The 14,657-nt window shown below is 45.4% G+C and overlaps 1 protein-coding gene across 1 annotated transcript in view; it reads right to left on the reverse strand.

Moving 5' to 3' along the window:
* Positions 1-422: 422 nt before the first annotated feature.
* Tnfrsf11a (TNF receptor superfamily member 11a) overlaps positions 423-14,657 on the reverse strand; it is a 62,064-nt gene continuing 47,829 nt past the window's right edge. Inside the window, exons 9-10 of the mRNA XM_036202397.1 lie at positions 13,139-13,946; positions 423-1,491 (exon numbers count right to left, since the gene is read on the reverse strand). Coding sequence (XP_036058290.1) covers positions 1,145-1,491; positions 13,139-13,946 — 1,155 coding nt within the window. The 3' untranslated portion in view covers positions 423-1,144. The remainder of the gene's footprint in view (positions 1,492-13,138; positions 13,947-14,657) is intronic.

The raw sequence follows: 14,657 nt of genomic DNA on the forward strand, positions 1-14,657 counted from the left end.
CACAAGTGTGCAGTTGCCTGTGGAGGCCAGAGGGGGACATGGGATCCCCTGGAGCTGGAGTTAAAGTGGTTGTGAGCAGCCCAGGAGGGGGCTGGTCATTGAACTCAGACTCTTTAGTCTTCTTCACCAAAAACCCTCTTTAGATTTCCTGGTTTATGATTTAAATGCATGAGTGAGACACACACACACACACACACACACACACACACACACACACACATGCACTCATGGAGGATTGTTTTTTACTTCACAAGGCTGATTTACTCTTGCACAAATACTTGGGAAGGCAAGAGGACCTACCCCCTGAACACATTTCCGACATTCTTATGCAGAAAGAGAATATGCAAATTAGCATGTCAACTTTATTCATTCTTTCTGGAAATTCCCTGGGACCTTCTTTTTTTCTTTGGCCCCATGTCCTATTCACTTTTTTCATCTTTTCTAGACAGGTAATCATTTAAAAATAAGAATGCCAAACCACAAAAGCTAGGATTTCTTGAGATTTAGTGGCCAAGTACCTGTCACCCTGGCAAACAAACAAACAAGGTAGGAGACAAGGCCACACCCAGAACTTAGTTCTCAAGGGTCGATACAATCTGGCAACCTTGCTTCTTGTTGTTGGGGGTGAGGCCTTCCTTCTTTTGAGAATAATTGAGACACAGAATATTTCCAGAATTCTCTCTACTCATTTCTTGCACTTCACTGCCCAGCTTTACACATCTGGCCTTTTCTGAAAGTGCTTAGAGAACACTGGCAAAAGCCATCACCAGACCATTGTAGGACGGAGTGCAAAATGATGTAAAGGAGACAGCACCTTCAGAATTGTCATGAAAACCCTTAAATAGTCAAGATAGAAAGGAAAAGTATCGAGAAGCACACTACAAAAGCAAGTGAAATATAAATACGGGGGTGGGGTACAGACCTCAGTAAGGTAGGACACCAACACTGAAAAAAAAGTGTGTGTGTGGGGGGGGGCAAACTGAATGACACCGGGTGGTGGGAGTCAGAGGAGAGAGGCACAGGAGGAAGTGAGGTGGGCTCCACACCATCCCAGCAGCCTGCACCTGTAACAGGTGCGCAGTGGCTAGCCACAACACATCTGTTTGGGGAAAGCCACTGGTGCCCTGCGCCCAAGGCAAGCAGGTCATTCTGCACATTGTCCTGACTCCCAGGTACGGGGTGAGGCCTGCACCCCGCCCTGCTCCTGCACTGGCCACGATGTTCCGTCCTTGGTCCGGGATGCGCCTTGTTCCTGCAGCCCTGCCCCGGTGGCGCACGTGTCGGGAAAGCGCGGAGCTGTGCCCGCAAAGGAGTCTCTGCTCGCCAGCGTCTCCTCCTGCACCGGGCGGCCCACTGGCTCCAGCTCAGGCTCTGCAGGGCCCGGGCCTTCCTGCGAGGTCTGGCTGACGTACACCACGATGATGTCGCCCTTGAAGTTCATCACCTGCCCGCTGGAGATGAACGTGGAATTGCTGTTTCCTGTCACGTTTCCTACAAGGGACAGAGCAAAGAAAGGCTGCATCAGGACTACAGGGTGGCATTTGGAAAAGCCTGGATCACCTTAGCCGGCCCCCCGTGGCAGCAGGGACGCGGGAGGAAAAAGTGAAGAGATGATAACCTATGGACCATTCTTGTGTTTCCTCTTCTCATACCTCATGGGGATCCTACACAACCCCAGGAGACTGGCAAGAGAACCCACCTGGATTCTGGAATCTAGACAACATTCAGTTGGAGAGAAGCGGAAAGGAAGAGGAGGCAGAAAGCTTTCGGGGGGGTGGGATAGAATAGTAGTAGAGGAAAAGAGAGGGGGAAGGGAAGGAGGATGCCAGTCGGTCGAGTACAAGCCTGAGGCCCAGCCCCTGCAGGGTGACCATGGAGCTAAGTGAGCTCAGAGTTTAGTGGATGTTAATAAAGTTGTTTTTCTCTCTAAAGTGGGGAGGGGCGCAGATTCTATCATCCGTGGTGGATAACTGGAAGTAATCAGTCTTAGATTAATAAAACTTCTGGCAAGCGGGAGGTCTAACAGACTTTAGGAACCTGTTTCCTTTTATTAATCTTTCATTTAAAGATCCAATTCCCAGTAATCTCCCAGGTGGAAAATAACTGCCCAAACCCCCAGCATTCAGCATCACAAACAGAACCTATTGGTCTGTTCAGGGGACATGAAAGTGGTCCCTCCCCAGGTCTCCAGTACTCACCATTCACACCTATCTTCTGTTGTGAGCCAGCTCAACAGTAATTTATACAATGAAGTTTGCCTCCCCCTCCCTGAATGAAGTTTCCCCAAATTTAGAAGGTCTTTTTTAGACAGTGACTAATGTGCTATGGGCAGCCAGGAAATTCATTTCCGGTAGCCTTCCTCCTGCGGGAGGTGGGGTACTCCTGAGAAGTCAGCGTGGAGGCACAGTAGGTAGCTTTAGGAACTTATCCCCCCTACACACACAAACACACACACCACCACCACCACCACCACCACCAACAACAACAACAACAAATCAGGGAGCCTAGCTAGTGTTGCTGTTTGCCTGCTCACTCAGAAGTGCGCACTAAACAGACGTCATCTACAACTTGCTCTTGCACCTGTTGTTAGGTCTCATCTGTTTTTTACCAGATAAACTCATTAGAGGAAAGTCAAGCAGGAAACCAAGGTAACACATACATGTCGTAATGTTACATTCTAAGCAAATACATGCCATATGCATTTAATAAAATCTGTAATTGTGAGCTGCTTAGAATGGTTTTCCTGGGTACAGTCTGTCCACTGTTTTATTATGACATCATTTACCGCTTCTGTTCTTTGATATGTTAAACCACAGAGGGCCTCTCTAGCTAGTGCAGGGCTGATTTATAATTCTGGATTTAATCTCATCTCTTCTTTCTGCTCGTCATACTTAGATTTATCTGGTGGTGTCATGGTACACAGGATTTATTTACCATTTACATGTTTATCTTCCAACAAATCAGTGCAATGAGGCCACCGTTGTTTACTTCTCCTTTGTCAGGATCTCAGTTCATTTGAGCCCAGTAAAAACCTGAGCTTTCTTGTGTCATCCTACACACAAAAGAAATGTGTAATATTTTGCATATTGAGCATTTCACTCTAAGCCATTTCCCCTTAACAAATTTATCCTGACAGTAGTATTCTAAAAATCCGAATATATACTCGGTTTCCATTTTTGTTTTCAGTGTGGAACTTAATCCCTGGAGCTCACAGAACATAGTTAAACAATCCACAATCATTTGATTCATAGTATAATGAATGTCATTCTTGGGAGGCATGGGTCAGGCAGAAGGAACCAACAAAGACCTTTTAAATTGCTGACATCTGAGTTAAAAAAGAAAAAGTTACCTAGAAAGAGAAAGGGATAATCAATGTTATTTGTCAGGCTTTTTTTTTTTTTTTTGGTTTTTGGTTTGTTTTTTTTAATCAAAGGTTTGAGTTATGGGCCAGCATGATGACTCAGGGTAAAAGCATTCTTCTAAGCCTGATGACCTGAGCTCAATCCTCAAATCCTGTGATGCAAGGAGAGTACCAAATTACCCTGAAAATTGTTCTCTGATGTCCACACTTACACTGTAGCATGTGTGCATCCACCACATACATCACACACACACACACACACACACACACACACACACACTACATAAAGTAAAAATGTAAAGGAATGATTTCTGACACAAACAATCTTTGATCAAGTTCACCAGGCAAACATTTGTGGGAATCAACTGATACTAAACTTAAAAAAAAAAAAAAAAAAAAAAAAAAATCTGAGGGCTAGAGAGATGGCTCAGCAGTTAAGGGTACTGACTGCTCTTCCAGAGGACTCAGGTTCGGTGCCAGCACCCACAGGCAGCTAACAACAATCTGTAACCCCAGTTCCAAGGCTTCTGACACCCTCACACAGACATACATGCTAGTAAAAACATAAGTGAAAATAAAATAAAAAAATAATGAAGAGAACTTTTAAAAAATCTTATTGATTTGCTAGTACGTAAAAGGCAGAAGAATGCCACTGTGGACACGTCACCTGCACACCTACCTTCCAGGGCCACATGCACAGAAGACTTTGCTATCATCACCACCTTGAGATTCTTATTAATTTTTACACAAAGTGTGCTGCATTTTTGTTCTTCAGTGGGCTCTGCTAATTATGTCAGTGGTCCCCAGATGCTGTGTGGTAAGACCACAAACTCTCTGATTTAGTATCACTGTTTTAGGAGGTAACATCTAATAAGATGGCCATATTCCAATGTTGCACAAGTGTTTGCCAATCTAATTTTCTCCATCAGTGAACTAGACACCCAATAAAACAGTGGATTGTAGATATCTGTTGATAACCCCACTTTCTTATTCTCTGTCTGTCTTTCCCTGGGCTATCTCCAAACTAAAGAGTTACACAGCCGAAGGTGCCCTTGAACTTCTGACCTTCTTGCCTCTATCCTATGTGCTGAGGTGACAGGCTTGCTGTGGCCACAAGCATGTACCACTATGCCTGGTTTTATAGCACTGTGCATTCAACCTGGGGCTTTGTGCATGCCAGGCCAGCATTCTGCCATCTGAGCTACGTCTCCACCCCATTGTTCTTAAAACACAGACCCTAAGATATGTTTTCCTGATGTTTAAGCCTCTTGCCACTTACTGGAAAACTCTCAGGAACTTTCTGATGATGGAGAATTGAGTCTGCACCTCTGGAAATGGGTCTACACAGTGTGTCACTCAGATCTTCAATGTTTTGATAGAATGTTTGGCTTAGTTTCTTTAAAGCAGTATAAGAATGAAAGATTATTTCTAAAGATTTAAGTGCGTCCGCACTCGAGTTTGCTCACTCATTCTTGTACAGCCCTCTCATCTACTTCAAATCCAATGGCAAGATATTTTTAGCAACTCATTCTCTGAATAGTACCAAAGCTTTCAATAGTTTTTATAGCAACAATCCTCTTGCCTACCAAACTTACTATTTCTGAAATCAAATATAACAGTTAGGTCCTATAGTACAATGAGATCAGCTCACACTCACAGTCCTGGGAATATGCATGGGTTCTAATAAGCATGGCCTTTCACTGGTGGGAGCAGGTGTGGTGTGTGGTGTTGTGATTGTGTACAGATGTTTATACATGGCTATGCATGTATGTGTGCACATAAAGGACAGAGGTTGGTGCTGGGGTCTGACTGCCTTACTTTTCACATAGTTTTTGAAATGAGCTATCTCACTGAATGCAGACCTCATCAGTTTGGCCAGACTGGCTTACCAACAAGCTCCAGGGATCCTCTTGTTTCTCTCCCCTGCTGGCCATTGCCAGGGTTACAGATGTGTGCTGCTGCACCCTGCTTTTACGTGTGTGCTAGGAATCTGGAGTTCAGGTCCTCATCCCTGTGCAACACATGCTTTCCCCAGCCCCTAAAGCTTGTGTTTTTCCAAAGGCCTAGTGCTTTTATAGAGGACTCGTGAGTCCTCCAGGAATACAAGCAAAGTGAGCCTGTCCTTCCCCCTTGCCTGCCTTTCTCCTCCAGGGCTTCCTTCTCACACCCACTTTAGGCTGATTGTATTTATAATGAAAGATTCACCAGACTTGTGTTTCCTCTTACTCTATGGAGCAGCAAGCCCTTTCCAAGGCAGAGTAATCAAATAAAATCCATGCCACGGACACCGATTTCAGAGGTGACGGCTTGGTGCTTTAAAGCATAAGCTTCGCGGTTGGATTATGGCTGCACTGCTTTCTAGCTTCGTGGTCCTGGATGAAGAACTCACTCCACAGGACTTCTGTAAGTAATTAAGATAACACATGCAAAGTTCTTAGTACATGGTAATGAAAAGCTCTCCGTGTGTGCAATGAATGTATGCACAGATAATATGTGGGTGGGCGCACGCGCGCACGGAGGCCAGAATCAAGTGCCTCCTTCACTCTGCACTTGATTTTATGAGACTATTTCTCACTGAACCTGGAGCTCACTGGTTGGGCTGGCTGGACAGGGAGCTCCTAGGGTCCACCTGTCTCCACGTCCCAGCGTTAGGATCATAGTCATTCACTGCCACGTATGGCTTTTTAAGTGAGTACTGGGATCCACTTGACACCGAGCCGTCTCCTTAGCCCCTGGTAATGAGTGTATGTCACTGATGGGACTGTAAGCTTTAGGTGGTTTCACTGCTCTCTGAATGCGATGGAGCTGGTAAACAGTATTTGAAGGCTACACAAAATTAGGACTTTAAAAAGACAGAATGATGGGGACGTTCTATCACATTTAAAATGGGTGAGTTGACGTAACACTAATTTAACGGGACTTAGCTAGATAAACATTCAAATATCACGACAGTGTTAAAATGGTACCAAAATGATGGGAACAATGAACAGTCAGCTTCACTCTAATCAGGAAGATGTTCACACTGCACTGAATCCACACTTCACACAGCATGATCAGCTTCATTCTAATCAGAAAGATGTTTACATTGCACTAAATCAATGCTTTACACAGAAGGCTCTTTCTATGTTTCCTTTTAGAAAATGCCTTTCTCAGGCAGAGAGAATAGGTTGGTTCTGAGAAAATGCTTCCTGGCAGAATCTGCATTCTTAAACAAGGGAATGCACTCCTTTCTTCTCAGAAAAATATTTTGTTGTTTACGATATCATATGAATATTAAATCACAAGAGGCATGCCAGATAAGACTACCAAATTGTCACAGAGATTTCTCCATGTTGAGAACTAAAAATACACACAAAGAACCTCAAACATTTTCTATTCCACCCATATGCTCCCCACACGGCTTTCCTTTTTGCGGCAATGCAAGTTCTGGTTTAAGCATTTAGGAGAACTTGAGCCTGTGAATCATGCTACGAATTATTAGAGGTCTTATGGAGCAAACCTTCCCAAACGTGGCCTATTGGCTCAGGACAGAAGATAGTATTACAGAAAAATATGATTAAAGTTTGTTTCCACTTTCATATTTGTGTGTAGTATGTATGTATATACACATGTATACATGGGTATGGGTGGGTGTGCATGTGTACAGGGCATGTGGAGGCCTGAAGTTGATGCTGAGTCTCTGAGAAGGGTGATTGAGAGCATCACTCTTCCACCTTGCTCACTGAGGCACAGACACTCAGTCAAACCCAGGGCTTGCTTATATGGCTAGTCTTGCTTGCTTTGGGGATCCTCTGTCTTTGCTTTCTGGGCCTGGAATTACAAGCAGACTTCCACATGAACCTGGTGTTTATGTGGGTCTGGGGAGCTAAACTCTGGTTCTCACACTTGTGCTGATGTTTTTTAACCAACAAGACCAACTTTTTCATATATTTTGAAATAATGTGTTGACTTTTAATATTAATGAATGCCAAATGTTACTGACAAGTAAATTATAAAATGCCAATTTTAACTTGAAGCTTCAGGGCCCAATAACTCCTTATTAGCCACTTTATGATCTTAGATCAAAGGGGAACTCAAGTTGGTGGCTGACATGTATTCTGACAGTGAGTGACATGAGAAAAAGAGTCCTTGCCTCTGCAGGGAGGGAAAAGGAGCAAAATTTGGACAGGAAAACCTTTCCCCAACCTCTCAGGATGGAAATGTCTTTCCTAAAGTGGCTCAGGGATGGAGATGAGAAGGGCCAGCCGGTGTCTTCCTGCTCCAGTGCCCTTGGCACCCAGGACTCTGCTAGGAAGGCTTTGGACCAGTGGTTACAGCAGCTTGACTTTGCTCTGCTCTTTCTGGTTCTTCTACCTGGTGCAGGTAGAAGTGTCCAGGATGGTCAGGGCCAGTTCTTCAGTCCCCTTCTCCCCTCATTTCCAAGAGCAGACCATAGACATGGGTGGCTGAGAATTCATTGGTAAACATAGAAATGATTCATTTCCTGTTCATGTGTTTATTCTGCCTAAACAAATGAGCATATAAATAGATGTTCATGGATTTACAGAGAGCAAGCCACCTTTGGAGATACTCAAAAGCAGGAGGATGAGAAACCTATGAAAATTCCTAAAGACTGCTTGTGGCTGCTGGCAATGTTAACCCTCATTGTCACCTTGACTGGATTTAGAATTACCTAGGACGCCAGATCACATTTCTGGATGTGTTGGTGGAAGCATCTCCAGAGCGAATTAACTGAGAGGGAAAGGTCCTGAATGTGGGTAACACCACCTCACAGTAGTGGGCGGGGCAGATGGAACAGGATGGGAAAAGGAGAGAACCATCAAGCTGTGGTCATGTAACCCAAACTGATCCGCCCTGTCACACCTTCCCCAACATGCCAGACTGCCATGAGCCACAAACCTTCCCTCCTCTGAGCTGCTTCTGTCAGGTGTTTGCATAGTAACCTAAAAGATAACTAATGCGTTGATGATGGGTTGCTGATAAAGGCTGTGATAGTTATCTAGGCTTGGTGAGAAAAGCCAGCATCACAACAAACAGGCCACAGATTCAGCAGCCAGGCTGCAGAAGGACTTCACTTCTGAAATGATAGGTTCTTCTTACATTCCTTATCATCAGTCCATTCTTATTTTCAAAGCTCCAGACAGTCCATCAAGAAGTGTTGGTGTCCTGTAAACAAGCAACCTGTTCCAGCTCAGAAATGGTTGAATGAAATGGATGAGTTTGGAAGCTGAAGCCAAGTGACAGGTCAGCAGAAGACACAGTAAACACAAGCAGCTGTTATCTTTTCTCTAGAATATCAACTCACTAGCAGGACAGTGAAGATTATCCTAACTCCCTGTGGGAGGGTGTGGTGTCTGGACAAGATGGCCCCTATAGGCTTATATATTTAAGTGTGTGATTCCCAGTTAGTGGAACTATTTAGGAAGGATTAGGAGGTGTGGCTTTGTTGAAGGAGGTGTGTCTCTGGGAGTGGGCTTTGAGGTTTCAAAAGCTCAAGCCAGGCCCAGCCTCTCTCTTGCTCTCTTTCTGCCTCCTGCTTGCAGATCAGGATGCAAGCTCTCAGTTTCTGCTCTAGCATCGTGCCTGCTTGCCACCATGCTGATTATGGACTAATTCTCTGAAAGCAAATCCCCAATTAAATGCTATGAGCTGCCTTGGCCACGGTGTCTCTTCACAGCTCTAGAACAGTGATGAAGAGAGAAGCGGGTACCAGGGAAGGAGGTGTTGTCATGATGGGCCTGACCATGCTATTTGGAGGGTAGTAACACTTGGAACTCTGGACTAGAAATTCGATTGAATTCTGTAACTGGGGCTTACTAAGCTGTCCTAGTAGGAACTTGGCAGACAGTAGTGTTGAGAGCAAACACAGAGGCCAAACTGAAGAGGTTCCAGATGACAACAGTATTAGTGGTAGAGTATTCTTGTTGTATTGGGCTTTCTGCCCTTGTCCTGGAAGTCTGCTGGAGACAAAATGGAAGAGCTTCAGGCTGATGTCATTAGCAATGGAACTCCTGAGACAGCCTAGTATTGACTGTGTCATGTGGTTAGTAACCATTACTCTTACGCAAATCTATAATGAAAAAGAGCAAGCAAGGCAAAAAGAAATACAAAACATATAGTTTGAAAAGAAACAGAGAACCAGGAAATGTAGCATAAAGCTGGATCCAAATCTTGTACTCAAGGAAATGAGAAGTTTAAAAGAAAAGCCAGATGCTGAGTGGAATAAATAGAGTGGTGCCCTCAGGGCAAGACCCCACCCAGCTAAGCTTGTGAAAAGAACAGGCCTAAGGAGTTACTTGTTCCTAAAGAGCTACAACAAAGGCAATTCTGTGCAAATATAACTTAAGGATAGGGCAGTTTCCAGCTCCAGCAAGCAGCTAAACTTGGCCATTGCAGCCACACAGTTCTGGAATTAAGAGTGCAGGTGGAAAGGGGTCATGAAATCTTCTTCCATGGTTACATAGGCCATGTGGTCAGGGGAGTCCCTGACTGGGGATCAAAGAGGCCACTGTGTGAAGCTGTGAAGATGAACTCTGGATTTCATTGGAGATCCATGGGATATCTGCTGAGGAGAGCTGCATAAAGGGTGTTGAACCAGCCCCAGAAAAAAAGGGGCATTGCAGTCAACAAAGCTGGAAAGAGTGGGAGAACCAGAGCTATCAAACTCTTTGATAGCAGACATGGAGCTCCAAGATTTGGAGTTTGCCCTGCCGGGTTTCATTCTTGCTTTGGTCCAGTATGTCCTCAATATGAATTCTTTTCCCCTGTACCACTGTATGTTGGAAGTATAGCCCTAGCAATACAGGCTGGCCTCAAACTTATAAAGATTTGCCTGACTCTGCCTCCCAAGTGCTGGGATTAAAGGCATGTGCCAATACCACCTAATGAGACTTTGGACCTTTAAACAGGTATAAGACTGTGAAAGACCTCAGGGACTTTGAAGTTTGACCTAATACACTTTGTGTTATGACATGGATACAAGTCTATGGGGACCAGGAAGTGTAATGTGGTGGTTTGAACAATAATGGCCCCAGAAGCTCATATATTTGAATGTTTGGTTCAGCATTTGGTAGATTGTTTAGGAAGAATTGGAGGTGCCGCCATGTCGGAGAAGGTGTGGCCTTGTCCAAGGAGAAATGTCACTAGGGGTGGGCTTTGAGGTTCCAAAAGCCTGTGCCAGGCCCAGCCTCTGCCTCCTGCCTATAGATCAGCTCTCAGCTGCTGCTCCAGTATCTGCCTACTTCCTGCCATACTTCCCGCCATGATTATGGAAACTCTGCAACTGTAGCAAGCCCCCAATCAAATGCTTCCTTTTATAAATTGCCTTTGTCACAGTGTCTCTTCGCAATGAACTAGAATTTAAGAATGTTACCAATGGGATTGTAACCAAGGTAACCATCATGAGCCCAGAATTAAACATCACTTAAGAATTAAGGCCTGGTTGTTTAAGACATAGTGTAAAGCATGCTTCCCTTTCACTGGTCTCTGCTACTAATTCTTACTGCTTGTTAAGAGTCAGAGCATCACTAGAGTAGACTTAACACCCAGGAGTATTTTTTCAGGTTGTCTCTTTTTGTGGAGCTCTTGGAAGAGTTACTTGCTGCCAGCCAGAGGTTGATCCCCAAGACTCACACAGTGGAAGTAGGGGAACAGATTGCCAAAAACTGACTTCTACACAAGAGTTATGGTGCACACGCGCGCGCACACACACACACACACACACACACACACTAAATAGAATTAATTTAAAGAAAAAAAAGATGGCATGGTACTCTTTCCTTCAGAAATCCCGAGTTACCATCATTTCTTCAGAAACCACTTGATTTGGCTATCAGGTTAAGTAAACAGAATAATACCCTAGTATAAAATCTAAAGTCCCAGGAGAAGAGGCTACCTCCTTTAAGTACTGAGCTCGATGCCTTATAGGAGGATGGGCACAGGTCCCCAGGCATCATCACCCACTTTCACACACATTTTAGAGTACGAATTATGACAGTTTGAAAAAGCTAAGAATATATTACTTTGACCATAAGGACTGTTTGTGTAGAAGTAATTATGGAGAGAATGGGATGGCCTTACAAATCACTCTGGCTGCTGCATCCTCAGGCGAGAATTAATTTGGCCTGCTAGTGGTGATGAGCTGGCTGGCTCTGCTAGTGTTCTGCATGGCTAAGCATCAGACATGGAAGCAGCAGTGTCAACTTTTTCAAATTAACACTGTCTGTTGATGACATGTGATAGTCTTTTCCTCTATGCCTAGCTGTTCAGTACTCAAGGAGTATGTCACAGATACACATGACTATTGTTTTTGCTCTGATAGGAGGACAAAGTTTGGCTTTGGGCTTCCAAATTCTTTCTCCCTCCATGCCCCACACCATGCAACACATTTTCTTTAAAGCTCTGTAAGAGTCTTGAAGAGGAAAACCAGATCAGCTCTCTCAGAATATCTCCTCTCCTTCAATCTGACAGCTGAGATTCACACAGTGTGTTTACAGCAGACCACCGCCTCGGAGACAGGAAGGCACTGTCTACCAATCAAGCCAGGACCTATATTAACTAGTGGCCAAAACAGCCTGTGCTTTAGGGTTCCATCTGGCCACCTCCAGGTTGTAAAATGCACCAAGTTGCTGGCACCACTTGCAGGCCCAACCAAGAGCCAGGAAAGACAGGCACCTCTGGTGAGGGTACCCCACATGGGCGTGGTCTCCCGAGTCCATCGCTCCCTCTGTCCCCCCTCCCTTCCTCCTTTCCTTCTGAGAGCAGGGGATTCTGCGAAGCCTCTGAAGTGGTAATTATCCATCTATTCATTTTTCCTTCTGGAGAATGTTTCCAGCTTCCAAAAGAACCTCAGTGAACTCCCTGCCTCTGACCAGGGAGGACACCCTCGCTGTCAGTTGCTAAGTCCTCTATACTACATAATTTTTTAACAGACGGTGTTCTACCCTCAGGCAAGAAAAAAGTCATAATATTATCATTGGTGGGCTATTTGTGTTCAGCAATGTTGCAGCAATAAATCTCTATAATGATGCTAAATTGTAAATTTTCATCTGGGTTTTATAAACATATTAAATGTGGTGGTTATAAAAGGGTCTTTTTTTATATAAAGTAACACTTTTACTGCATCATCAACTTGCTACTTAAATAAATAATTAAGGAGCAACTAAACAGTTGTTTGTTCTGAGATTTAGAAGCCTGGGTTTCTTTTACCTACCCCTCCCCAAATACGAGGGAACACCATGATTCAGTCACTCCTAAAATGACTGTTGACTGTCTTTCAGGGTTTGGTCCTGCGGTTGGAGTGCCAACCGCAAACCCAACCCTGAAAAGCCTGAAGGCGGAGGGCTCAGGCATGCCTAAGGCGGTAGCAGCCTCCGTGGTGGATGATGTCATGTCAATAGTCAGTACAGTCCACAACACAATGACAGAGAGAACCTAAAGCCCCTAAAAAGACACTTAGCAAAGGGCTGGACATTTGCTCAGCTGGTAGAATGCTCGGCCAACACACATGATGGTCCAGTAAACCAGGTGTGATGCCCTACACTCGTAAGTCCAGTATTTGAGAGATGGGACAGAAGGAGGTCTTTACAGTCATCCTAGCCAGGCATAGCAAGTTTGGGGCCAGCCTGGGCTACGAGACCCTTTGTCAATTAGCAGAGAAAGGAGTTGGGCTGTGTCGCTCCTGTTGGTTTTCTTTTCTCTGGAAAATTGTGAAACACACCTCTGAAACCTTTACCCAAGATGGGCCCTTCTGCTCAAAAGCCCAGGAAAGTTACTTACCAGACACAGGCGGCTGGTCACTGGGGGAATTCCCAGACCCTGAGGCTCCCCTCTCCAAGCCTGGAAGCTTTACATCAGCCCTGTCCTGGGGCTGCTCTCCTGCCTCTGCCACACTGGCGGCTGCTTCGCTGGGAAGGCCCATGCTGTAGGCACACTGGGGCAATGGTCCACATTTCAGAGAACCCATAAGGGGCTCATGGTCCTCCCCAGGAGTGTTCCCACAGCCTGTGTAGCCATCTGTTGAGTTGGAGCCTGTGTAGCCATCTGTTGAGTTGGAGCTGGCCACCCAGGGCAGGCAACTGTCACACTCTATTTCTTTTTTCAAGTACTTTTCAGAGGACAAAGGAGTACAATCAGTGCTGCATGGAGGCTCAATGAAGCCGCAGCCTCCAGACTCAGCTGTGCTCTCAGTCCCTGTGAAACACTGGCTTAAACTGTCATTCTCCCCAACTTCCAGAGGCTCCTGGAAAGGGGGTGTGGATCTGCTTCCAGGCTGGATCAGGAACAGGGAACCATCCGGCAGCTGTGAGGCCCGGTCTGTGTACTCATCCTCTGTGGGAATCCTCCTTGAGATGTCCCCCTGGGTCTCAACTTCGCTGACCAATGTGAACATCCTGGCATTGCCACCCTCTGCACAAGACCTGCCTGCTGCACACACAGGCCCACAGACCCCAGTACCATCTTCTGGATAGCACATGTTTTCTGGAAGCATCTTCTCCTCCAGAGACATTAGTAAGCCGCCTTCACATACTTCTCGTTGACTGGAGGTTGCTGAGTGGGCACCAACACAGCAGTCACCTGAGGACTCCTGGGGATGTGAATTCAGAATATCCAGAGTTATTACAACGTTTTCCTGACCACTGCTGAAAAGTGTTGGTATGAACCATTTCCACCTTGATGAGTACAGGCTGCCTATACTCTATGGCTTTATTTATGCTGTTTACAAGTACAGCGTACAAGAGAAGTCTAGAAAGGACACAAACAGAAATGACTGGATCTCTACTGAGATGAATAGTATCTGCACACTAGACAAATGAAGAGATAATCCACATAACACCTGGACACATCTGTCTGTAACAAAACAATGACCACATGCCCAGATGCCGGATTCCAGTCAGTGGCTCGGTTTGTAGCATGGTTTAGTTCTGCATGTTCTACAATTCAGCAGACAAGCAAGCTTATCAAGATGAAAGGACTCAGGTGTAATGCTGGGAAGGGAAGATCCAAGCTGGAAAAGGGAGAGATGGTTGGCATTCTGGCCCTCCCACTGGGGACCTGCCCTGTGTCCTGATGTAAATCCTCCTTTAAGGAAAAACCCCTCCCTTCGTCTGTCTTCCTCACACCTTCTTCCCTTTCTCACCATGGGGTGTGCACACCTCTGCTTTCCTTCCCTCTCTTTCTTCTTCTCTCCCTCTCTCTCATAATAAACTTCCCTGTGGATGCCATGCCTGGGGTGTGACTTTCCACTGTGCCTCACCACCCACTGGTCTGCATGGTGTGTTTCCCTCTCCCACCCTCC

Source organism: Onychomys torridus, chromosome 11 (assembly GCF_903995425.1).
Source record: "Onychomys torridus chromosome 11, mOncTor1.1, whole genome shotgun sequence".
NCBI classification, from domain to species: Eukaryota; Metazoa; Chordata; class Mammalia; order Rodentia; family Cricetidae; genus Onychomys; species Onychomys torridus.